Source organism: Pituophis catenifer, unplaced genomic scaffold, assembly GCF_029215685.1.
Source record: "Pituophis catenifer annectens isolate HBS135680 unplaced genomic scaffold, rPitCat1.0.hap2 SCAF_3, whole genome shotgun sequence".
Taxonomy (NCBI): Eukaryota; Metazoa; Chordata; class Lepidosauria; order Squamata; family Colubridae; genus Pituophis; species Pituophis catenifer.
In genome coordinates this window covers 58,062,691-58,090,095 of record NW_027256883.1, presented here as the reverse complement: position 1 = coordinate 58,090,095, position 27,405 = coordinate 58,062,691, and the positions used below count along the sequence as shown (strand labels likewise).

General features: G+C 37.2%; 1 protein-coding gene across 1 annotated transcript in view; it reads left to right on the top strand.

The window, feature by feature from the left end:
• Positions 1 to 27,084, top strand: part of RTTN (rotatin) — a 102,657-nt gene extending 75,573 nt beyond the window's left edge. The window contains exons 38-49 of the mRNA XM_070942419.1: positions 1,585 to 1,741; positions 2,730 to 2,867; positions 4,515 to 4,723; positions 7,616 to 7,721; positions 8,642 to 8,739; positions 10,201 to 10,278; positions 11,553 to 11,679; positions 15,745 to 15,947; positions 19,974 to 20,241; positions 21,370 to 21,473; positions 24,762 to 24,831; positions 26,688 to 27,084. Of these exons, the coding sequence (XP_070798520.1) occupies positions 1,585 to 1,741; positions 2,730 to 2,867; positions 4,515 to 4,723; positions 7,616 to 7,721; positions 8,642 to 8,739; positions 10,201 to 10,278; positions 11,553 to 11,679; positions 15,745 to 15,947; positions 19,974 to 20,241; positions 21,370 to 21,473; positions 24,762 to 24,831; positions 26,688 to 26,770 (1,641 nt within the window). The 3' untranslated portion in view covers positions 26,771 to 27,084. The remainder of the gene's footprint in view (positions 1 to 1,584; positions 1,742 to 2,729; positions 2,868 to 4,514; positions 4,724 to 7,615; positions 7,722 to 8,641; positions 8,740 to 10,200; positions 10,279 to 11,552; positions 11,680 to 15,744; positions 15,948 to 19,973; positions 20,242 to 21,369; positions 21,474 to 24,761; positions 24,832 to 26,687) is intronic.
• Positions 27,085 to 27,405: the final 321 nt, after the last annotated feature.

Genomic DNA, 27,405 nt, shown 5'->3' with positions numbered 1-27,405 from the left:
CATCTGATGTATCTACGAGATGTTCGTATTGTATGCTATGTTTGGATTCTTTGATTTGTTGATTATAGAATGAAAAAGAGGGAGGGATAATAAAAGAAATTAATTACGTTTTAGATGTCTAGTACAAAGATTCAGTGTGCATCAAGCAATTAGGGCCAGAATTAGAGAATCGGCTTTAATAGATGATTTCTGTACAGTTTTTGAAAACATTGATATGGAAAAAAATGCTATGGCTTTCTACGGGGAAGGGATTTTCTATTTGAAAAATAAAAGAAATGTATCTTTTTGTTCTCAGTGATTAATGATAATTATGAAAATTTTATGCATGCTAATATTTTCAATTTACATAATTCCTTACTAAACAAGCAAACACTTTAATGAGGTAGTAATGCCAGGCTCTGATGCTATCTTCTGTTTAATTGTTTGTTAGTTTAACAGCATTTCTAGTTAACTTCAATTCAAAATACTGCAAAACTTTCTTTTTAGAGGAGCTTTAATGTGAGTGCCCAGCAAACAAAGTTCAGTAATGCACATACCAGTGGTGGGATTCTACCAGTTCGGACTTGTTCAGGTGAACTGTTAGCTCAGACTTTCAGCCGTGAGCGAACCAGTTCTCTCTTTCTTTGAAATGGGTCCGCCCACCTGCCCCTGCGTTATACTTACCTATATTTCTGCTTCCGAAGCTCAGTTGATCGAGACAGCAGAGTGGATTGGCGCTCCTCAGCTGTTTTCCTTGCTCTCAGCAATGCGGAAGTTCAATTTTTTGAAAACTGCACATGCGCATAGCACATACACACTCAAATATCTATGTATATAGAAAAAGAGACAGAAAATTAATAGGAAATATGTTCTTGTGTCAAGGTTTACATGTTGATATTATGTACATTACCAAAGTCTTGTGATAGGACAGTATGAAAGTTATTTTTATTAGTAAATAAGCAGTCTTAGTGGATTTTAATTCCAAATGTATTCTGGATTAGAGGCCTACTTTTTAAAGGTAGAATGCCAGCCCTATAGTTCTTTAAGGATTATTTAAAGATGTTTGGATGAGTGATTAAGGCATCAGCTAAAAACCAGGTGCCTGAGTTCTAGTCCCACCTTAGACATGAAAGCCAGTTGGGTGATTTTGGGTCAGTCACTCTCAGTCCAATTCACCTTGTAGGGTTGTCTATGGAGATTCTAAATCATCCAGACCATGCTTGTCCCAATTGCTTTTTCAAGAGACAACTGGAATTTCTGGTTTTTCTTTTCTTGGAGGACATTTTGCTTTTCATCCAAGAAGCTTCTTCAGCTCTGACTCCCCACCATCCAGTCAGAGCTGAAGAAGTTTCTTAGATGAGAAGCAAAATGTCTTCCAAGAAAAGAAAAACCAGAAAGTTCAGTTGCCTCTTGAAAAAACACCTTTGGGACACCTTCTAGGGTTGTTGTTGTGGAGGAGATAGAAGGAAGAAGATATGTTGGATATGTTAGCCACCTTGACTTCTGTGTAAAAATAATAAAGGCAGAATAAAGTTTTTTTAAAAAAAATAGTTGTAAAAATGTTATCCATATATCAGCATCTAATAATTTTGTGTTTTGTTTAAGCAGATTTTATTTCTACTGGAATTTGTTTCATCATTTTCTCAACTGTTGAGGTCATGTTTGTTGGTGGACACTAATCTTGTACTGCACGATGAGTTATTGAAGCCTCTTTTTGAAAAGTTCTTTGTGATTCTTTCCTTTAATTCCAAGGACAGCATAGGTAAGGAGCAGACATCTGAAAATTTTGTATAAAAGTTGTATGAGTTGATGTCAACATTTTGTTTTCTACAGTCTGGAAGCAAAGCAAAAGTATCACCATAACTCGGTGATACTTGTTGAAGGTTCAATATTTCCAAATGGGAATGGAAACTTTTCTACCTAAAAGATTATCCATATAGATAGTAACAGGGCTGGATGGAATAATGGCCTGGAAAGCTAATGCCCCCACCCCCAGATAGAATTCATGGTTTCCTGAGGAAAACAATTGTTTAAAAGAAAAAACTGATCTTCTGTGATTTCAGGAATCTTTCAAGAAAACCCTTTTTGCACTAGGATCTTCATGACAGCTAGAGGGAAGAAATAGTTTCTAATAGAAATATTCTGACCTCAAATAAGGATTGTTTCAAGCTCAGAACCCTTTTGGAAGGACTTCCAATAAAGTCATAACAGTCCATTTTAAATGTTGTTTCAGTTCTTCTCTGTGTTAATTAAGTGGGAATAGCACCAAGACTGCCATTTAATTTCTAGGCAACTAGATTTTAAGTCCCAGATAGGCCAGTTGCTTGCCATTGTTACCATATATTGTACAAAACTATAAGAACTCAAGAATACAGTAATATGCTTACTTACTTTGAAGATATCTCTTGAGTTATGTCTTGAAGATATTAATCGGTGAATACAGTCATAGTTTATGAATGCAAAACACAAAAATTTGATTAAATATAAAGACAGACATAAAAAAGCGAATATTAGAAGCAGATTATAACCACCTTCATTTGCATATATGTTATTAATTGTGACTTCATAATTTAATTAATTTAATTAGAATATCCATATATAATATTTGTCATCTCCTTGCCTCTAGGATGGTGTATAAGTCTTCTTCTTATGGAATGGATAGTTTCTTGTCTTTAGCTATACTTAAACAAGTTAAGGTGAGCTTTTACTTAGATGCTTACCATTTTTTTCCCCTTATGTTTACGTGGCAGGACCTGAATTATCATCTGCAGTTCATCGAACATGGGAAGACCTGCTTGTTTTTTTAGCTACACTGTTAAGAAAATGTGGCCATGGTGCACTACCGTTTGTATCTTTTGCGTTAGCAAAGCATTGGGCTTCTGTAATAGGTAATACGTGGTTTTAAAACAATGTTCTGCATAACAGTGTAAATTGTTTGACTTCTCTTTATCAGTTTTGATACCATGGATTATAGTATGCTTCAGGAATACCAGTCAAAAACGAGACTGTGAAGAATTGGGTTTCTGTTCCTATTCTTGATTGGGTAGATCTTTAAGAGGTTTTGTCTTTTTTAAGTATCGGGTAAATAAGCCCTATCCCAAAAATAAGCCCTAGCCTGATTTTTAAGCATGCGCCCTATCCCGAAAATAAGCTCTAGCTAAGAGCCCGTCCCTCCATCCCACTATCTGTGGAGTGGATTCACTGCACTCTCCTGAAACCATCTGCAGAAAAATCATCCCGTCTTGTCGAGTTGGCGTTTTGGCACAGTAACAGACTGAGCCTTGGGGCCTCAAATGGGTATCTTGCCTCTTTCCTGTTGCAGGAGTAGAGTGAATAAGCATGGATAGATAAAGCTAGAGGAGCACTGGAGGGCGATGTGGGACGGTAGAGGCGAAGTGCACCCAACCTCCTGCCTCATCTTGTGATGGTGGCACCGGCCTGCTGGACGTGCTACGCAGCCACCTGTGTGAAAAAATAAGACATTCCCCAAAATAAGGCTTATTTTGAATCCCAAAAGAAAATAAGATTGGGTCTTATTTTTGGGGTAACATGGTAGATCATTCAGAGGTTTCGTTTCTTGGATTGAACAATAGCAGAGATGAAGGCTCTTTTAATGTCCAAGAGCCACATATAACACTTTGTGTTTGAGATAATGATGAAAAGCAGGTAGAGCCATGGCTTTATTCTTCCTGGATTGGAAGAGAACTTTAAGTTGGATACAAGACTACATTTTCATGTACTCATTCCAAAATGTCAAGAAATTATTCCACCAATTTCTGGCAGCTGTTCAATAATCAAAGATAGCTCTGGGTCTTGGAAAAACATAGCCTGGAGGCCATTTATGCAAAGTTGAGGCCACCAGTTGCCTATGTTTTAATGAGTCTTCTTTACCCTAAACTTATTGCTATAAAACCCAATTATTTTATTGCTTCAAAAGAATATAGGACACCAGAAGCCTACGGTGAGACAGGTTTATAGGTGAGCACCATTCTGCTGACTAAGGATTTTTTCCTTGAATTTATGGAAATCATTAACAATTACACATATAATAGAAGGCAAACATGTGGAAGATGGAGTGATGGCACCTGCAGTTTACATAGATGTCTTCTGAGAGACATCTGAGTGGGCATACCTTAGCAGTTGCTTTTTCGAACAGCTCAGTGTATCTATCATGGATCCTTTGCTGAGGTTAAACATTTTTTTTCTGTCAGAACCAAAGGTTTCCTCTCCCAAAATAATTTAGAAATGCTTCCTCTTTTTATGATTCTCCAAACAGACATGCAGACTCGGAATAAACCATTTTTAGAGAATGTGTTTCAGCTGTTAATGGCTTCCATCGCAGTTCAAATTTTACTTAAATGAATGTTTTAAATAAAATACGGGTGCTAGGGTATATTTTGATGTATAGTCAACATAATCATCCTGTTATCTTTTACCCGGTATTTGTTTCTGTTTGTTCATTTCATATCCTAACACATCATTGGATATTTATGAAACTGTTGCATCATAAAAGTTGACTCTCTTTGACCTTTCAGATACACTATGCGAATGTATCCATCTTTCTACCAGGCAACCAAGTTTGTGTACGGCCTCCTTATATTTCTTAGCCCTTCTTTTTGCTGAAGAAGGGAAAAGAGAGTTCAATAATAAAGGGGACGCTTGCTACCATCCAACAGTGTCTTTCCTTCTTGATGAAAAGAAGAACCAATCATCTGTAACCAAGCTTTGTGAATTACTCATTCGGGTAAATTTATAAACTAGTGATACTCACATACATTTTCCTCCAATTTTAATCACTGTGAATGCATGTCAAGATAAGCGAGATTAAGGAAGTGTTTATTTGTCAGATGTTTTGTTAAAAAGATAATAGGGATGGCACAATTAGGAGCCAAATAAGTTCAGAGCTGTTGAAGACATCCCAGACAGTGGTGGGTTTCAAAATTTTTTACTACCAGTTCTTTGGGTGTGGCTTGGTGGGCGTGGCAGGAGAAGGATACTATAAAATCTCCATTCCTCCCCACTCCAGGGGAAGGTTACTGCAACATCCCCATTTCCTCCCAATCAGCTGGGACTCAAGAATAGATGGGGTAGGGCCAGTCAGAAATGGTATTTACCGGTTCTCCGAACTACTCAAAATTTCCGCTACCAGGTCTCCAGAATAGGTCAGAACCTGCTGAAACCCACTTCTGATCCCAGAGTGTTAGAGGCATTATAAGACTTATCAGGGGTGGGTTCTACTTACCTTTACCACCGGTTCGCAATGGGATTGTGCGATCGCACTCACTGATGATGACATCCGAGGGTGGTGGGTGGGGCCTCCCACTGGTTTTTACTACCGGTTCTTGCGAACCGGTCCAAACCGGGGGCAACCCACCACTGGGACTTATATGTAGAATTTATAGGTTCCCAATTTTTTTTTTCACCACAGAACCCCTTTAAATATTTTTTGTGGCATGGATCATAGCCACAGACCTTAATTCTTAATTGCTTAATTAAGACTTAATTCAAGATTTAAATCATAACATTTCTTCAAGCCTTTGCGGGGCCCTGTGACAACCGTGCTCCTTCCTCTGTGGACCACAGGTTGAGAACCACCTGTGTAAGCAGTATATTTGGTTTCTAATACTATCTGCTGATGCTTGTACTTGCAGTCTGACTTGTTTGATGATTTATACCAGATGAGTAGAATATAGGTCAAAAAGATCTTACCTAAGATCTTGCATTTCTCAACTAGTTGTGGCCTCAAGCCACTTCTTAAGTTTTCTCTCTCTAATAATTTTCTTCTAAATTATTAGTTAACCACTAATAATTTCGTCAGGTTCTATTTTTCTATTAGTATAACCTCATTTTTTTTTTTTATCACACATGCAGTATGTACTATTTCAGTCTAATCGTGGTATTAATTATCCTGGAAGAGAACATCTCTAACTGATTATTACAATGGAAATAGTTATTTTAGCTGCTGGCCTGGAACAAAGTCATATTGGAAATGTATTTTAACCTAGGAATTTACTTCATAGTAAGGAAGACAATCAATGAGAATGTAAAAGCCAAGGTTTGCGCCATAGATTCTAATTTGTACATAAAAATGGGAGATGGTGGATCACAATAATAAATGAATAGGAAAACAAGAAATTACAGGAATAATAGACAAAATGTTAAGCAACAATGTATTCTTGCTAGAATAGTAGGTTTTTTTTTTAATTAAATGTTTCGTACAGCTTAATTTTTCCCACCATATCATTATAGTGAATGTCACCATTTCATCTTATGTGTCTTTTGAACTGGCGTGTCTTAGAATTGAGATTTGATGTTGTTACCCTTTAACTGCTTAGAAATATATTCATGATGACATTTCAACAAATCAATTGCAGAATATGTGGAGAACTGAGAGGTTGGAAAGAAATTTTGAGGAAGCAGTGAAAGTGTTGTTTATCACACCAACAATTTGTAATAAATTTTAGCTGTGTAAAAGAAGGATCCTGGAAAGGGCATGTCAATACTACTGGAGCAGATAGATTCACTTGCTAGTTTTTAAAACACATACAATTGCAGGGGGGAGGGAATTAGAGTTGCAAAATCAAAACAGAAATCAGAAGCAGGTACCTAGGTAAAGGAGACAAAATAACTTCTAAAGTTCAATATTAAGTGTGGGAAATAATTGATTGTGTCTCTAAAAAGTATTCAGTCAGTCCTTTATCAGTGTATAAAGGCAGATTATTACATTGAGAGAAAAAGAATCTGCTTTTCTTTTCATTATAATATAGTAGTAATTCTTTATAACATAAACAGTTTGGGGGCCAGTAATTTTAACTGTAGAAAAAATATTATATGTCCCTCAAGATATCATTGCATAAGAAAAATATTTTACACAAGAGCTAGTTTTTGAATTGTAATAAAACTGGCTAAAAACTGTTTCCAATTTTCAGTGAATCTGGATCCTGAAGCCAGTCTTTCTCATTTATTTTGCTCTGATAATGAAAAATGTGTCCTTGCCTATTAATTGTTAAAAAGAAGAGGAAGAAGATGACAAAGAGCTACAGTGGGATTTTTGAAAATATGTGGATCTTTCTTGAGTGCTACAACACACCACAGCCAACTTGCTGTGGCCAACTCGCTGTGGGACAACTTGACATGGACAACTCGTTGTGGGACAATTCAACAATTCAATTTAATTATTGAAAATAATTTAAAAATTATTTTAATTTTTGTCGTTCACTTTTCATTTTGCCATCATTCGTCATCCTTTCTTTAATGATTCTTTGCCACTATTTCTTTGATATTAGTGTAACTCTAGTTCTGTGGTGAGTTGTCCCACAGCAAGTTGGCTAAGGCGAATTGGCCATGGTGAGTTGTCATAGACCCCCCCCCCATACCATGTGCTATGTTATAGGAATTTATCACTATCCATGTCTTTATTTTTGGTTTTTTAAATCAAATTTTTAATCAAATCACAGAGCAATATTAGATTATTATGTTTCAGTTGCATGTCCATTATTTTTTGTGTACTCTAAAATGTTTCATTTAAATATAGATGATGATCAATAAAAGGAATTCAAACAAATACTTGCAAAAGCATAATGTGGAAATGTCTGCATGTCGGGATAATTGATAACTCATTCTGCTCTTTTTGCAGACTTATGAAGTAAACTCTTTTCAAGATGTGGTAAAACGAGTTGCTGCAAATGCCTTGCTTCCCTTTTTAGCTGTTAGTAGAAGTGCCCAGAAATGTGCCCTAGAAGGTGAGATGTTATCTAAAAATTAAGGATTTTAAAGCAGATGTCACTCATTGTATAGTTATAGAGAAAGAATGTCCGCATTGTAACAACTTGTATGTCCAGCTGTTGTTGGGTCTGTTTCCTATGATATGGATGATGGCTTGTTGATTACGTACACTGTCAGGGAAATTAAGAACCTGAGAGTCAACAGCAGGTTCTTCTTTTGCCAGGTATGTTCTTGCTGTGTGCATTGAACAGATTCTCATTGCCACCATTATGGCCCATTTTCAACTGATAGTGTCTTAAGTGAGATTTGTGATGAGAAGCTGATGATTCCTATTACAGCTTATTTTGGATTTATGCACCTGAACAACCAACCAGGATATATGTGTCCTTTTCTACCCTGGTATTAGCTGTTTATAGATACAGGGTAATGACTGCAGGAAGCAATGCCAATAGAATGCTTTTGATATTTGGAGTAAAACCATCATGGAAAAACTGACAAATACAAAACTTTACAGAAATAATATCTTCAAGAGGCCTGGCCAGTTGTAGGTAGGTAGGTAGGTAGGTAGGTAGGTAGGTAGGTAGGAAGGAAGGAAGGAAGGAAGGAAGGAAGGAAGGAAGGAAGGAAGGAAGATGTCCATAAACTTTTTCTTTGTCTACAATTAAGTGATAATGACTGGAAAGATGCCAATGTAAGAAAGACTTTTGATTCTTTCAAAACAATTAATGTATCCCCAGGTCAAGTATTTTATGTTTCAAAATCAAAATAAAGAAGCAAATCTTTTACATTTGTCAAAGTTTTGCAAATGAATAGTTCAGCTTATACAATATCAGATCTTCAATCTATCAAGTCCAAATTGGCTCATTGGCCCACTATGCATTTGACCATTGCACATTTTGAGCAGATTGATTAATAGAATGTGTTTTTCCCTTTATAGCCAACCTCATAGAGACTGGCTTGGAACAGATGAAACATGTTTATACAGAACTGAATCTCGCTTCCTTGAAGCTTGGAAAAGCAATCCAAAGAAAAAGGGTATTTTACCATATTGATATAAAAATGGTTGAATATCTGAATGGTGTTCTTCCTATCCATTTTATATCTTTGTTTCGTACGTATGAGTTAGTGAAACTTACTCTATTGTGTATATTTAGGTTTTGATATGCTGGGGGTGATGAGATTCCAACACCTCTGGAAAAACAGAATGCCCCTTCTTTAGAATTTTTTTTTTGTGGGGGGGGTAGCACCCTCTATCATCATCGGTGGATGGAAATGGTGGTTTAGGAAAATGAGAGTTGTGGTTCACTTTCTCTGGAGGGCTGCAGTTGCTGTATAGCTATTAAGAATGTTCCTTAAGAATTATGTTTCCCTCTGGAACGTTTTAGCTTGTAGCATTACCCAGACATGATATCTCAATTTCAAATGTTTTGCTTTCAAAGGAGTGCATGTTCAAACTTCCATTTGATTCTGAATATCAAGCACTAAAGGTTAACTGTTACATTGTGGGGCAAGTGCTTTGAAAAATAGAAATAATAGTTGGCACAGAAGACGCTTATAATCCCTCTTACCTACTACTTCACCTAGGTGGCCTTTTAAGGTAGGTTTGAACATAAGTGGAAGAAAGTACAGAATCTGCCTGTAGGGCATTCTCAGACATGGAAAAGTTAAGCAGCCTCTTCCCCTGCCTTCTATTATATTGTATCAGCAAGCAAGGGCTGGCTAGAAATATTTACATCGTGTTTTACTTTCCTAAATCTTACACAGTATCCAGTATGCTTCAGAGGGGAAAGAAGAGGAATGGAGGAAATCACTTATCTTAAGGGCATTTATTAAAATCTTGCACTTCTCACTTTCAAAATTCTGATATTGATTATGTAGCTGTCTAAACCGACACATAAGATGCTCACTACAAAGTATATCTGTCCATAAATAGACACTTATTGACCAAGGGGATGGATAAGTGGAGTGAGAGTAGTTTTTCTTTCTACTGAATATCTTCCAATTCCCTTTAACACATAACTTGCTAATTAACAGTTCTCAAGTGATACGTGCAACCATGTCAAAGGGTCCCCCCCCCCCCCCATGAAAGGCAAATATTGTTTTCTTGATACTGGATTACTTGGTTAAATTCATTAAGATTAAGATAACCTTTATTGTCATACACAATGACATACATTAAAATGAAATTCTGATGCATGCTCTCAAAAGAAAAAAAACACCCATGAAACAATAACACCACCCAAGAATATTAATAATATAATAACACCAGCATAGCAAAAGTGCTATGTTATACAAAATGGCGGCAAAACATACATACATAAATCATTGTCCATTTTGACTACATAGCAGGGGGAAAAGAGTTGAGTTAACAAGGTTGATACTATACGGTACAAAGCTATTACAGAATCTAGTTGTTCTGTGGAAGCAAATAGAACTGTATCTGTTATATAAACCAGATTCTGCTTGTATATTGATATAAACCATTTTTTATTCTAGGAAGACAACCTCAGCAGAGAATTGAAACTTGCCATGCAGCTCCTAAGAAATTGTTTCTTTCGAAATGAATCCTGCAAAGTAAGAGACAAGGGAACTGTCTAACCCCTCAGCTAAAATGTGCTGAAGGCCTGTCTTGCTGTGGATGTAACTGTTTGCAATATTGGGAATAATCTACTTATGACCTTCACTTTTTACTTTCTGCTAACTGTTTATAGATGCCTAGCATCTGGGTAGCAACGGTGATGGAAATGAATTATTTAGAAATACAAGAAAAAAACACGACACCATTATTTTATTTATCTTCCAGACTGTGACATAATAACTGTTTAGGAATAAGCAGAGGGTTGAGGATGTGACTGATAGTTTGGTCCCTTGTTTTTGTTCTGACCCAGCCTTAGCAGAAACAAGAAACAGATTCCTTGTCACGAAAAATCCCTCTTTATTTTCCTCTTGTGAATTAATTGCATTCAACCACCGTAAAAGTCCAGGCATTAGTCCTTCAAGGAGTTAACTGCAATACAGACCTTATCAGTTCCTTGCCATAATTTCAAGGCCATGAGCTCCCAGCCAAAAGGCTGCAAATTAAATTCTGGCAAGCAGTCTTGTGGCACAAAACACAGTGAGCCAAAATCTTCAGAACTACAAATTGTTGTCTCCTACGATCACCACACCCTTTTCCTTCCTTTATTCCCCAGTCAGGGAGGGGCCATTCAGCATCCATGTGTGCCTTGCTTCCCTAGTTGACTCCTTGTCCTCAGTTCTCCTCTCCTAACAGTTCTGTGTATACGTGCATCTGGAACAGGCCCCAGCTGTTCTTCCTCCCCACTTATCTCAGCCTCCAAAGGCAGCTGCCTTTCCAGTGGCTGGGAAATGTCAGACAGCTCTGGCTCTATCTGTGCATCCAATGCAGAGCATCCATCAGAGCTTTCCCCAGACTCCAGAGCTGGCCCAAGTTCGTCCCCAACCTCCTCATCATCCGAGTCTGCCACCAGCTCCACTGGCAGCTGGCAGGCCACAACAGTTTTATTTTAATATAGCTGAACTTGTATTGTTTGGGATTGGTATGTTTATTGTCAGGCATTAGGTTAACAATTTTTATGAGGAAATAACATTTTCTCTCAAGTACTATTTACACCTCTATTTCTACCTTTCCAACTTGGATCCTCTCCAGATGCATAGATTCCAACTTCCAAAATGGTCAGTTCATCAAAGTTGATATGCATGTATGTTTGGACGATGTGGAGGCTGGAAAAGATCCATCTGTGGTCAATGAGCCTTTAGATTTTGCATTGGCTTCACAGTCACACTTACAAAAGCTGTCATTATTGCAACATCTTCTTGTTATTTGACAGGCAGCAGCCCTTGGAACTCATCTCATTTCTATTTTGCATTCTTTGTGGCCTTGGCTTCTAATGGATGATTCCTTGATGCAAGCAGCATTGCATTTGCTTTGTGTCTATACTACAAACTATCCTTCAGGTGAGTGATGCTTCAATCATTGCTGCATGTGGCAGGTGATCATTAAAGCTGGAAGGAAGGAAGGAAGGAAGGAAGGAAGTCTTTGTTCAAAACTCACTTTTTCAGGTCTTTGCGTTACACAAATGACAGTTCTCTCCCCTTCCTCCAATTGATTATAGGTTGTCCTGTTTATCAACTGACTCATACAACAACCATTTACAGTTACAATGATGATGAAAAATTTAGGGTTGGGGCAGGTCTGCCAAGCAAAGAAAAGCTGAAGGAAGATTGTAAGCACAGTTGCAGTTTCATTTTGCTTAACAACCAAGTTCCAATTGTGGTCACTGAAGGAGGACTATCTGTATTCCAACAGAAATGGAAATACTTATTCCTTTCTACCTCTGTAAACAGTTGATCGTAGATGTGCATGTGTGAGAGAAAAAGAGTTACTATTTGCTTTTTCTACCATGCTTTTATTCTTTCCCTCTTAGCAAATATATTCCTTTTCTATTAAAGTTGGCATAAAGTACCATGCAGTGTTATTTACCGATCGCATATTAAAGTTTCTTAATATTGACATGACTGCCCTTGTTGAGAGATGCAGGCACTTGGTGACAGCATCTGACTGCACTAAACATTTCATTTGAAAGAAACTGATTTTTCATAGTTAATCAGTGGGCAACCTGAGGTAAAAATGTTTCAGGGATTATTTTTTTAATAAATCAGTAGCTAAGGTGGGTGGATAGTTCATGAATCTTCTGTATCTACAGAATGTGAATAATCTTAGTTCAATCATTCACGGTAATTTGTAATAGAAATTACATGTTAGCAGTGTTCCGTGTAGAAACTTTTGCAAGTTCTTTTGTGGGAGTATATTGACACCAAAAATGTAATGGAGGAGAGTGCAAAATTTAATTCAAAGCATGATGAGTTATAATAGAAAGCAAATGAGTTTGTATTTAAAAATAGCTTTGGAAGTCTTCAGGAATGAGGAATTAAGACTTCAGGAAGTCTTAATTCCTCTGCATAGAAAAAACTGAAAAAAATTCATGTGTACATCCTTATACTCATGGTGTTAATTTCCTCAATTTCCTCAAAGTTGAATTCAGGATAAATTATATTCCATTTTAAATTATATATCTGTATGATAATCTAAATACTTGCGCCTGTCCAAGGTTGTACATGTCCATGGCATGTTTTCAGTTTTGTTTTCAGACAGCAGCATTTGTCACAACATAAGTTAACTCTCTTTAAATTGAGACTATATTCAAAAGCAGTTTATACTGTGATGTAATATATTCCAGAGAAAAACTTCCATCAGTTCCATTACACACGTCAGATCCTTGGAAAGGCTTCCAGAAGATTTTTGGGTTACAGCCATGGCTAAGATCTGTGTCTGCAAACCAAATTTTGTTTATCCCTCAAACTAAATTAAGTTCCTTGTAGCTCCCAGCAAATGCTTGTCCCTGTGTAAAAATACATCAGTGAGAAGTCATTAATAGTAGGGAAGCTTTCACATTTTACTATCTCTTGACACAGAATTTGAACTTGGAATTATTTCACTTGAAAGATCAGGCAAGCATTACAATCCCTAAATTCTTCTCTAGCTTGGATCTTATAATCTGATCATTTAAAAAAAAAGTTAAATCCCATATATATATCCAAATATTCACCACTTAACTTTTCTGGTAACATCCAGAAATGTTTTAAAATATGAGAATGCTGGTTTAAAAGAAGTAGGAATTCATGCCAGATAATTTTGAGTTCTTGTTATTCCAAAACTGATGTTAGAGATTATTACATGTCTTACTGCATGGCTTAATATATGCCATATTCTTCAAAATATTACACAATATTTTAAAAATGAATCATAATAGACTTCTAATGTCTGGATTTCCATCATTAGATGATGCAAAATTATTCATATTATGTTTTGTCATTATTTTATGAAGATGAATGATCAAGCTCTTGGAGGATGTGTCTTCATAGATCATGTTATGCCAGTGAATTCTATCACTTTATGTTTTAAAGAAAAAAACTGTTCTTTTTTCACTTCTTTTAATCATCATGAATCACTCCCTCTAATAGTACATTTAGATGATAAATACCAACATGCCTATAGTTAGAATACAGCTAGAAGAAAGAGCTGGAGATGAGAGCCAGTGAGAAAACAAAAGGAATATCCTGTTTGGAAAAAAACAGATAATGGAATCTAAAATGAAGGAACTGATGATTTATAACTCTAGCTTTTCTCAATTGATTACTTTTTTTAAAAAAATAGTGTAGGTTTATTTATTTATTTTATTTTATTTTATTTTATTGAATTTCTATACCGCCCTACTCCCGAAGGACTCAGGGCGGTGAACAGCCATGAAATAAAACACATACATATACAAAATTTAAAATCGAATAAAATGAATTAAATAAATTAGGCTGAATTGATACCCATAATTTAAAATACCCATATTTTAAAATACAGTAAAAATTTAAAATTTACACTTAAAAGGGAGAAGATTTAGGTGAGGCCAGCTTGATGAAATAAAAGAGTCTTCAGCTCGCGGCGAAAGGTGCGCAGATCCGGAATCCTCCGTATCTCTGGGGGGAGCTCATTCCAGATCGTCGGTGCCCCCACAGAGAAGGCTCTCCCCCTAGGGGCCGACAGCCGACATTGTTTGGCTGACGGCACTTGGAGGAGCCCCTCTCTGTGGGAGCGTACTGGTCGGTGGGAGGCTATTGATGGTAGTAGGCGGTCCCGTAAGTAACCCTAAGCCATGGAGCGCTTTAAAGGTGGTAACCAGAACCTTGAAGTGCACCCAGAAGACCACCGGGAACCAGTGCAGCTCGCGCAGGAGAGGTGTTACATGGGAGCTCCACGCTGCTCCCATAACCACCCGCGCGGCCGCACTCTGCGCCAGTTGGAGCCTCCGGGTGCATCTCAAGGGGAGCCCCATGTAGAGAGCGTTACAATAGTCCAGACGAGAAGTGACGAGGGCATGAGTGACTGTGCGTAACGAGTCCCGATTTAGAAAGGGACGCAACTGGCGAATCAGGCGAACCTGATGAAAAATCCTCCCGGTCACGGCCATCAAGTGCTCTTCTAAAGACAGCCGTGAATCCAGGAGGACGCCCAAGTTACGAGCCCTTTCCGTGGGGGCCAATGATTCGCCCCCAATAGCCAGCGATGGCGCCAGCTGACTATATCGGGACGTCGGAAACCACAGCCACTCGGTCTTGGATGGGTTGAGCCTGAGCCCGTTTCTCCCCATCCAGATCCGTACGGCCTCCAGGCACTGGGACATCACTTCAAGGGCATCGTTGGGGTGGTCCGGGGTGGAGATGTACAGCTGGGTGTCGTCAGCATACAGATGGTACTTCACCCCGAAACCACGGATGATCTCGCCCAGCGGCTTTACATAAATGTTGAACAAATGGGCGAGAGAACCGATCCCTGCGGCACCCCACATATAAGGGGCCTCGGGGTCGATCTCTGCTCCCCTGTCAACACAGACTGCGACCGGTCAGAGAGAAAGGAGGAGAACCACCGTAAAACGGTGCCTCCCACCCCCAACCCTTGAAAGGTTGAAAGAAATGAATATACATGAAAGGGAAACTATGCATAAACTATTTATTTCCCATAAGCATGGAGATGAGAGAAAGAGATGGATTTCATATGAGGAAAAGCTTGAAGCAAGATTCCTTGCTTCAATGTCTTTTGTCATTCAAAGCAATGTCTAATCAACATTGTACTCCTGTAACAGTTGATAAAACAAAATGTGTTCTGTGATATTTAATGGTTTATATTAGTTTTGTTGAGTTCTTGATTCTCTCTTAAGCTTGCAGATGTTTCATTACACTAGATTAAAAAAAAGAATCACTGTGAATTTGCACTGATGATATTTTTATATGAGTTTTATTGAAGGTCTTTTTGGAAAATCATAATTTTAACATGGAATGAAGGTTTTTGAAAACTGTAAATTTAACATAGAATGAGATTGTTTACCAGCAAATAGGTAACTTAATAAAAAATTCTCCGCCCCCCCCCCCCTCCACTCATATTTATCTCTAACAACATTTTGATCTTTAAAGGCTGTGCTTCCCTTTGCGTGGCAAGTAGCAGTTTGTGTTCTTTCCAAACAACTCAAAGAACTGCAGCTGGGAACTCACTTATGCATAACATCATGAAGTTAGCAACTCAAACTCTGTCTGAGAATGGCGTCATTCAGCAGATGACCTTTAATCTTCTGGCAAACCTGGTTGTATCTCAAGACTGCAAAGGTGTTCTTCAGAAGGTAGGCATTCAGCGTTCTGAATCTATATATATATATAACAATGAAAACCACTCACACATTAATCACGAAATCTCCAGAACCGTAAAGCCTACAAACTTGAAATTTGCCATGTATGTTCCTCTTGGCTTCTAGGTGCTCACTAAGAAAGGATTTTTCAAAATGACCATCAGAGCATTAGTATTTCCTATATTATTATAACACTCTCTGATGCTAATTAGTTAGACGTTCTACTCCCCCTCCCAACTTGAAAATAACTGGAGAGAATGGGATAGCATAGGACAGGCTTCTGTGAGGCAAACCTCATGGAGAGAAGGGGCTAGAAAGGAGAGGATCTATGGGGCAAGTCTGAGGGAGAGAAGGGGATAGGAGAGGATCTATGGGGCCAGCCTGAGGGAGAGAAGGGAGAGGAAGATCTATGGGGCCAGCCTGAGGGAGAGAAGGGGAGAGGAGAGGCCGATCAGAACTACTCATTAATTTTCAAACTCCAACTGTTGATTTATCAAGCCCAATCACATAGTTTCGTAGCGGAGCACGGGTATTCAGCTAGTATAGTGATAAAATTCAGGAAGTGGTTTTGGTTTTGTTCAGGAAGATGTAAAATAATCTGGGTCAAGCAGAAAAATGTGAATGGAAGATTGAGGCTTATAATAAAGAATTAGAATTATAGAATTATACAAGCAAACACAAAGCACATGGAACACAATTATATATATGTGTGTGTGTGTGTACATGCATTGATATTTAAGTATATGTAGATATTGCATCTATGGATTCTTAATAAATCGTCTTTCTTACTTTTGAATACTCAATATTCGCAATTGTAGGGATTATTACTGCAACGTCAGCTCAGTTGTAGTCCCTGATTAAAGATACAAATACAAGTGTGTATAATTATGTATCGTTTTTCATCACTGATTTCTGTGGAAGAAGCTTGCAGATATTATCACATCCAAATACATATTTTAATCGGCCAGATTACTGGCCGATAAAAGAATAATAGAAAAACTGTCATCTCTGTTCTGTTTTTTTAAATTCTGTTCTATTTCTGCTTCTTAGCTCATTAATTAAACGTCCATTCCTGCATGTTTAATGTAAGCATTTTGGCATCATTTGTACATGACTTATGCTTTAGGGATAAATTATACACATTGTCAGTATAATTTGTCATATGTCAGAAGCGCCTTTTGCGGGGGAAATATCTCCTCTGTTTTTTGCTTCTTTTCTTCGTGACAGGGTGGTTACCTTAAGATGAGATTGTGAAGTAAAACTCTCCCCAGAAATGATTGGTTGTGTTGAGGCAGCAATTCTTCCTTGAATGGCAAAGTCACTTCCTGCATATGTCAGAAACTTTCCCAAAGGTCTTTGTCAATAAGACATCGTCTGGCCCCAGCCTGCCACTTTATTTTTAAAGCTCCCAATGCAAGGCATGAGCTTTGCCCTGTAACATAGATAGCTCTCTTCCTCAGTTTATGATTAAGTGTGACATCAAAAAGGAAAGAGCATGAGGGAACAAAGGAAAGCAACCAACAAGATAGTGGTGGTTAATGTTTTGTTGTTATTATAGCTGCTAACTGGGATGGAAGTGGGCTGCTCACGGAAACAGATGACACCATCCAGCTCCAGAGCCATGTGTCTTGTTGCTAGGGCGCTGAAGAAAGAGGAACTCCTCTCCTCAGATTGGGCACACCAACTGGAGAAGGCAGATCCTCACCGTTTGTTTCTTCACACCACCATATTCCATATGCATAGAAACATTGTCTAAAAGGTTAAAGCTGCCCTGATGAAAAGGAACGTGGACAATTGCACTAGCTTTTCAATGTGTGGGATTGATTGAGATGTTAACATTTATATTTTGCAATGTAGAATATTGCGAAACACTCTGTGTGGTGTGTGTGTTTGGGTGTGTGAGACAGAGAAAGTGAGACTGAGGCTATGTATTTAAAAATCAAGTTAACAGATGCATGAGCAATGTAATGCAGTAAATCACTAGATGACAAGTTTTTAAAAAAAAAAATCACATAAGTGCTTTAAATTGAAAAGGTGCAATGCTGGGAAAATAAAAAGGTCCTTTGCTAGTCTAAAAGGAGCAATGTAGTAGCTTTAAAAGGTGACAACCATTGCTAGAAAGGATGAATTCAATCTAGACTTCCATAATAATGCAGACTTAATATTTTCATCACTAATTCAGAAATGACTGAATTATTCTTTTATTTTGGATCCTCCCTCCCTCCCTCCCTTCCCTTCCCTCCCTCCCTCCTTCCTTTCACTCTACCCTACCCTACTCTACCCTACCTAAAAATGCGTTGGTACAGTTTCCAGTCCTGCAGTTAGAAAGTGAACTTTTTACAACAACTTTCATAGTTGCTTTACATTTGGTCCATAATCTTGGGTAATAAAATTATCTAGAAACCTATTTCATTTCATTTGTAACCACCTAGCATTTAGAATGGCTGATAGATGGGAAAAAAATATGGGTTGCTTTTTGATTTTCTAGCAGAAAATTTAGGTGTTGAGCAAATGGCTTGTGTGCAAGAAATCCCTCAGTTCAGCTTTTTGGCAGCTCCAAGTAGAGCCAGGACATATCGAAAGGCCAGAGATTTGCTTGTAGTTTGATGGAGCAGTCGTCTATCTGCATACGTAGCTTTTCCTGACAGCAGCTTAATATACATGTTTATATCTGAAGGAAGTTTCCTTTTGGAGGCTTTTAAATTAATTACTGGATGTTTAATTTCGCATGTCTGACAGGCTCAGGACACATATATTCCTGAAGATAGCTGGCCTTAAATATCTACAGGAAACATCTGGCAATGTAGAGCTACTACATTTTGTGTACCATTGAGGGTTTTTTTCTGTAGTAGGAATAGGCAACAATTTTATGCACAGTTGCAGAAGCTATAACAAGGTCCGTTCGCAGCACCTGAGTATATGTTATGGCTTCTGTATCTCCCAGTGCTCTTTTGCTTCTGGTCAGCTTCTCCAAGCCAAAGCAATCTTCCAGAAGTGCACTTCCTTTTCCTAAAGACTTTGTGCAAGCTCTTCAAAGGTCTTGTAGCACACCAGAGTTTGCATGCTGTCTCTCCTTACTGACAGTATTTCTTAAACTGAAATGTTTCTTTGACAAATAGTTACATTGTGCATGAGAAAAAAAATACGGTATCTTGCAGAAAAAAATCTCAAATTGTTTTTACATCCTGTTTATGATTCTTTGACTCCTGACTTTTTTGTTTTGTTTTGTTTTCATAGAGGTATCAGTTATTATTAAAATAAGCACGACAGAATGTGTTTTGCATACAACTTTATAAATAATTCAGCTGATTTTAATTATATTTCCAGATTACTATAGAGTGATAGAAGACAGGATTTATTTTCATTTTATAAATGGCATCATTTAAATTGCAGAGAAAAAACGGTGCATTTTCAAGTATTGTTAAAATATTCTTTGTTGTAAAAGGACTAAGGCCTTTTGAATAGGCCAGGATTTTCAGTTGAAGTTCTGACTAGGGTAAGACAAAAATGAGTTACCAATTCTCCTCAGAGTTGCTGAACTACAGTTCCCAATATCCATTGCCAGCAACTAGCCAGGTTGTTGGAAGATCCAGTTTAGCAACACTTAGAGCACCGGACGTTCCTCATCTCAACAGTGGGAAGAAAACATTCTACAGCTAGAAGGATACTTAGCTTGGATAAAACTCAGAACAAAGGGAGCTAATTTATTCAAATGTAACAATAACATTTCTAGTGGAATGTCTTATTCAATATTGAGGGGTGCTTGGTGCTCTCTGAGCTTGGTTGTTTTCTTGCAGACATTTTATTACCCAAACTGATGATGATATCTAGTTTGGGTAATGAAATGTCTGCAGAAAAACAATCAAGCTCAAGAGAACACCAAGGAGCTACAACTCTGAGCTACAAATATTCTCCTTTATTGGTTATTCAATATTTTCAGAGGTGGGAAGTAACATGTTTTCTTAATGGATTGTGAAAAATAATTTCTTAATAACCACATCTTTTTCTCTCCTACTTTAGAATAATTTTCTGCAGAATTTTTTATCACTATCATTGCCAAAAGGAGGAAATAAAAGCCTCAGCATGCTGGCTGTTGCTTGGATAAAACTCTTATTGAATTTATCATTTGGAGAAGACGGACAGCAAATGATTGTTAAATTGAATGGTGGCTTGGATCAACTTATAGAGATGGCCAAATATAAACACAGAAACAACCCAGACATGATCCTTCTGATTCTGCACAATATCTGCTTTAGTCCAGCCAACAAACCCAAGATACTAGCAAATGGTAAATACCTATTGTCTGGCTTTAAGTCATTCTTCCCAACTAAGGGCCTTTTAGACATACATGATCAGATTACAACTAGTCAAGAGTATTGGGTTGAGAAGGAGCTTGTAAAATAATCCTAGTGTATAATTTCAGGCTCAGAACTACTATGCAAACTATAGTAATGTATAAAGGTTTCACATATTATTGTGAGCATTGTTCCTTCAGTGATTCAGTTTTAGAAGCAGATAATCCTAGATTTCTTTGCTTGACTATTCTGGTAGAAGTCCACACAAGATTTTCAGCAAGGAATCCTCTTCCTCACTCAGCATATGTTGAAGGTGAGAAGGAGGAAGGAAAGGCCTATAAATAAAAAACAAATAAAGACAGTGGATGGGAAAATGTAAGGTGCTGGCCAAGAAAGGAAAATTTTTATTACACAATCTTTTAAAGGTAACTATACTGAAGGTCAATCTAATTGATGTTCTGAACAAAATCATAATAACTCAAGTGCAATAGAAAGTAATTTTTGGAGGCACAATCACAAAGCTTGCATGAAAGAATTATAGGACTTTTTTTAATACTGAGAAGGGATAATACTTATCAGCGTCTTAATCATTGTCCTCAATATATAATAAATGTAATAGTAAATGTATATTATGTGTAATATAGAATATTTATAGGATAATTAGCACAAGAAGATAGGCAGTAACTTAAGTCCTAAAAGCTTGGCATTATTCCTTACATTTAGATTTATTTTTTTACAACATGTAATAGGGATCTGCAACAGCCTAGATCTAAATGGGGAAAGGTGATCCATAGAATATCTCTGGGCATCTTTTTAAAGAAACTGACACATCTGAGTGAAAAAGTTGCCAACTGATGTTGCATACACACCCATGTGTGTTCCATGTCACCTTTTCTCCAGGATCACTGTGCATTTTATTTTTTAATACCAATGCAACAGAAGAAGCTACTGTATAGAAGTTTCTTGAAATGAAATTGTTGTGACTTTTATAAGCCTATGCATTGATGTAATATTTATCACAGAAAGTGGGAAATTACTCACAAGAATGCATTGGAGAAGCTGAAATTGTGATATAATAGCCTTTGGTTAGATACATGTGTGGTCTTTTGTCTTCCTCTTAGATAAAGCTGTTGCATTGCTATCTGCCTGTCTGGAAAGTGATAGCCTTGCAGCTCGGAGAATAGGAGCATCTGCAATTTGGGCTTTGCTTCACAACTATCAGAAGGTTAGTGTTTTAAAGGCTTGAGAATTTATTTCTGATGTATTCATACAGAAGTACGGGAATTTTCAATTAGGCACTAATCTCTTAGTCTGCATGTGTATAATAATACCTACACAAATATATCAGTCTCTATACACATAAGGATACTTCCACCTAGCCTACAATTTCATAACATGGTCAGCAGTACAGTTGATTGCCATTAAATATAATCAGTGAAATCATTGAGAAAATCAAAGAATGTAAGAGTTGGAAAGGTTCAGTGGCATCTGCAGCAAACTGTATGTTGAAATTATGACACACGTGTGACTATGATATGTTAGAAATCCCCCATTATGTACTCACACCCCAACATCTGAAACAAGTGCATAAATTGCAGCATGCATTATATTTATTTATTTATTTATTTATTTTGTCACATTTCTATGCCGCCCAACTCCCAAGGGACTCTGGGCGGCTTACAACAAAGAATAAGACAATGCGAACAGTCCCATAAAAAATGTTAAAAAGAAAAACATTAAAACATTAAAAACTTTAAAAACGTTAAAACACATGTACTCCAATTCGTAGCCGGGTCCCACAAGATCATTATAACGAGATCAACGGCCCCAGGCCTGCTGGAAGAGCCAGGTCTTCACCGCTTTGCAGAAGGTCAATAGGGTGGGGACGGTCCAGACCTCAGGAGGTAATTGGTTCCAGAGAGCCGGGGCAGCCACAGAGAAGGCCCTCCCCCGCAGGCCCGCCAGCCGACATTGTTTAGCTGACAGGACCTGGAGGAGACCGACTCTGTGGGATTTTACCAGTCGCTGGGAGCTATGTGGTAGAAGGCGATCTCGAAGATAGTCTCGAAGATATGATAATAGAATAACAACATATGATAACAGAATAACGGAATTGGAAGGGACCTTGGAGGTCTTCTAGTCCAACCCCCAGTTCAGGCAGGAAACCCTACACCACTTCAGACAAATAGTTATCCAATCTCTTCTTAAAAACTTCCAGTGTTGGAGTATTCACGACTTCTGGAGGAAAGGTGTTCCACTGATTAATTGTTCTAACTGTCAGGAATTTTTTCTTTAATTCTAGGTTGCTTCTCTCCTTGACTAGCTTCCATCCATTACTTTTTGCCTTGCCTTCTGGTTCTTTGGAGAATAGCTTGACCCCCTCTTCTTTGTGGCAGCCCCTCAAATATTGGAACACTTCTATCACGTCACTCCAGTTCTTCTTTTCATCAGACTAGACATACCCAGTTCCAGCAACTGTTCTTCAGATCAACTAGCCTCCAGTCCCCTAATCATCTTTGCTGCTCTTCTCTGCACTCTTTCTAGAGTCTCAACATCTTTTTTATATCATGGCAACCAAAACTGGATGCAGCATTCCAAGTGTGGCCTTATCAAGGCATTATAAAGTGGCATTAATACTTCACTTGATCTTGTATTTTCTATCCCTCTGTTAAAGCCGGCTAGGACTGTGTTGGCTTTTTTGGCAGCTGCGGTACACTGCTGGCTCATATTTAACTGATTGTCCACTAGGACTTCAAGATTATTACTGTTGAACCAAGTACCGCACATATACTTGTGCATTTAGTTTTTCTTGCCTAAATATAGAACCTTACTTTTTTCAGCATTAAATTTCATTTTGTTAGATAGGGCCCAACATTCAAATCTTGTCAAGATCCTTTTGTATCTTAAGCCTATCTTCTGGAGTGTTGGCTATTCCTGTCAGCTTGGTCTGCAAATTTGATGAGTTCCCCATAATTCATCAAGAATTTAAGAAGCCATGTGTCTGCCATTAGCCCTTTCTCACTAATCTAAGACAATGTTGCAACAGATGAAAGCATGCAGCAAAAATGGTGGGTCCTATTTCAGTCAGAACATACTATTTAAAATTATTTTGGTTCTTCAGCATACGTAAACTATTTTTTTTAAAAAAGGAATATTCTTGAGATAGCCTCTTTCTGTTTATATTTGCTGGGTTCAAATGTTCATTAAAAAGGTCACAGAATTTTTTTTTTTTCTGTGTGTAATACATGAAAGAACACCATCTTTTCCTGAATGGAAATCTGGCAGATAAGCTACTCTTTTCTTCCATGAATTTCAAGTCATGTTTTCTTTTTCCTCCAGTTTGGTCTGTTTGCCACTCATTCTCACATAAGGAATTTCTAACTCTGCTGCTTTTCTTCAGCAATTTCTTATAAAAAAAAAGAATGTCAATTTTCTATTACATTCCAGAACTAAAAACAAACAAACAAAACAACAACAACAACAATCAAGTGTCACAGTCTTCTCTGCATTCAAAATGGAAAAAGCAACAGGTCACTAGTCCCTTAAAAGCACTTACTGCATAACAATAAGATTATGGCTGTGGGTTCAAGGTAATTAAAGCTCCATCAAGGCTTTCATAGATGAAAGATATCTAGCCTATTCTTCAGCATTACAGTTATATTTCTCTCACTCTTTATAACATTACTCATTGCTGAATGTCAAAATCCATGTTCAGCTTTGTCTGGTTTACATTAGAGCAGTGTTTCTCAACCTTGGCCGCTTAAAGATATGTGAACTTCAACTCCCAGAATTCCCTAGTCAGCAATGCTGGCTGGGGTATTCTGGGAGTTGAAGTTCACACATCTTCAGGTTGCCAAGGTTAAAAAAAAACACTGAATTAGAATAGGATAGAAATCTTCTTTAATATTCTTTTTTCTTGTTGCTACATTCTTGTTCTGAATATAGTTTATGAAGCTCTTACCATTGTTACGAATGCAAGTGATTGTTAGGATGTGCCTGATTAAACCATATATTTTTCTTTTCCTTTGCACTCAGTTTCCGCATTATACATTCATTCAGCAAATTAATATGGATATATCACAGCATAAGACTACCTTTAAAACACAGTGTTCGTTACAATGCAAAAAAGAAAAAATATACCCTATGCTTGTTCTGGAGTACTGTCTGGTTATAAGGCAGGTTCATATTCAATAGGGAGCATTCTGTTATGCTGAGCATTGCAAACAGCTATTTTTGAAGAAAAAAAGCTTCTCCTTTTTATTGTGTTATTTCATTGAACCTGTTTTCTTTCTCCTATTCTACCCTGCACACACACACACACACACACACACACACACATCAAACAATTCACAAAACTACCTTCATGTTTTGCATTCCTAAGTTTTTGAATGTCATAGCCTCATGGCCCACTGCCAAGGAAGGAGTAAGACAAAGAAATGATTTGAAGAGCATCAGCACAGGGGAATTAACAAACACTGAATTATTATTTATTATTTATTTTTTTGTGCTACAGGCAAAAGTGACTTTGAAGAATCCATCAATAAAAAGAAGGGTGGATGAAGCTTTTATGTCGGGAAAGAAATGTATGTTATTAACAAGTTCGGTTTCCATCTCAAACAAATAGCATTTGATAGGCGAATGTGTGTTCAATTTTCAACTTTGCCCAAGAATACAATATACTGGGATTGAATGAGTGGTGTTTGGGGGAGGGGGGCTGTAGGCAGGGTGATATTCTTAAAGAAAAAGGCAACTGTCTAAAAATTTTATGAGTTCTGGATACTATTTTTTAAAGTCTATTTGCTTGGATAGAGGGATAGATGGATAGAGGGATGGAGAGAAATATGTATGATTTGGAAATTACTTTTTGGGGAAATGGCACTGGTATGTCCTACAGGCAAGATGTTAGTGGGATGGGGAATAAGCAAGGAAGTTGAATCATTAGGCCCAAAGTTTTAGCTATAAATTTCACAGTTCTTTAAAGTTAGTAATAAAACGAAAATTGTAGGTAGAATGCATTTGTTAGCGATAGGCATTAGGATTATCCAGCTGCACTTATTATTCAAGTACAACAACAATAAAAAAATGGTTGCTTCCTGGCTCTTGCCAGCGGGTGAGGCTCCTATCTGGCAGACAGTAAACATAAAGGAAATTGCCAGGCTAATATCAGCACAGCTGGAAAGTAATTTTGGATAATTCACTAGATAAAAAGCCAATTAAGTTTCCCCCCAAGTTTTTCCAGGAAAAAAACGTTGAATTGTACTAGATGAGATGAATATTACAGATGTTTTCATAGTTTAATGAGATTTTTCTTTACAATATATTGATTAAACTTTTAGAGAAATGCAGTCTATAATTGAAAAAAACAAAAAATAGGTGTATCCTGAGCACATTGTATTTTATAGAGAGAGAAATCTGTAATGTTTCCCATGGATATTCTTGAGCATTATGATTTGGTTGGTGTATATGCTTTAGAAGTATTCCATCTTCTGAGACACACTTGATTTATTTTCACATCTATTTCTTGATACAGCCATAAAACATTTCAGTAAAAGGAAAAAAAAATAGGATATCAAGATAATTATTTCAAAAGCCAGCTTGTATAGCCTTCTCTAGAGAACTAATTGTGGATTATCTTGATTTACGTCCAAGCTAGTTACAAAGTGAAACAGCTATATAGTGAAGCAAAAAAAAAAAACCTGATATAATTAGCACAAGCAGCACTCTCATTAAATCATACTTGCACACAAACTCAATTTAATGCCTGTGCAAGAAAGAAAATAGAATTTCCATGCACAGAGAGGCTTCATTCTAGGAAAAGGACAATTGCCAATTTTTAAAAAAAAAATAAGAATTAAGCATACATTAAATCTCTTCTATAAAAATAAACACTTTTTTAAAATGATGATTTGTGCCCTACTTCATATACTAAATGTATAATATAATACAAATCAGTGATGAGTTAAGAGTTCGCAAACTATGAACAAACCATGGAATGTTCAGTTGCTGGGATAGCCAAAAGTACTTCTCTTCTAGAACAGATAGATTTCAAACATGTACTACTCTATGTGCAATATAATCTGCATGTTTAGAAACAACATGATCTAAATCAGAGGTATCCAATCTTGGCAATTTTAAAACTTGTGGGCTTCAAGTCCCAGAATTCTTTAAACTTTAGCATATCCGGATAGGATGGGGAAAACCAATGTTAGAAACTCTGGAGAGGCATTGCTAGTCAGTATTGGTGTTCCTGGATCAGGTTCAAACACAGCTGCCAGATTTTGATGGAAAATGTATTTTAATTTAATATGACTAAACAATGGAGTATCAGAATTGTAACTGTTCACAACAACATGACAATGTAAGAGGATTGGCTTTTATTTTCTCTTTTGAATTGAGATAACTATCTGCTATTTTAAAAGTGAATGCATTTCCCTTTTAGGTCTTCAACAGCCACAAGAAAGTCAAGAAGAAACATATCACATAAAGTGCCTGGAAACACTTGTACAGCTTCTCAGCAGTTGATAGACACCATGTTAACAGAGGGCACATCAATTTGACTAGCTTTTCCAAAAGGCATGAGAACTAAAATGGCATATTAAATATTAAATCCCTTGTATTGGATTATCTACCAAGAAAAGGAAAATTTGCACAGTTTTGACTTAAGAGTCGGAAAGGTCAATCTGAAGAATGTATAGTAAATGTCTCTATGGAAATGCTGTTCTAGCATTATGATGTTACAGACAGATGAAAGACAGTAATGAAGCAGCTAATTGTAAATTGTAATTATGTGAATATATATTTTTGCAATGTTTGAGCTTGTATTAATAAATACGTTTTAATAATGCAATTGTGGAAAGAAGTGTTGTCTCTTTAGAGCAATGACTCAGTCTTGAGATAAAAGAATGGGTACTGCACTCCAGTGAGCTTCTCAGGTTCTGGAGATCCATGGAGACATCAGTAATAGTCAAATGTTTCTAGAGGAATTTTGAGGATGAACAAATCGTGGCAGGAAAAAAAAGTCTGAGATGTAAAATATATTAATGCATGTTTAGCCTGTTACATAGTTTGCTCTTTAAAAAAAAAACAGAGCAGGATTGTTTGACCATTCTTAAAATGCCAAGTTAAGTAATCCCATCCTTCATTTTTTTTATTGATTC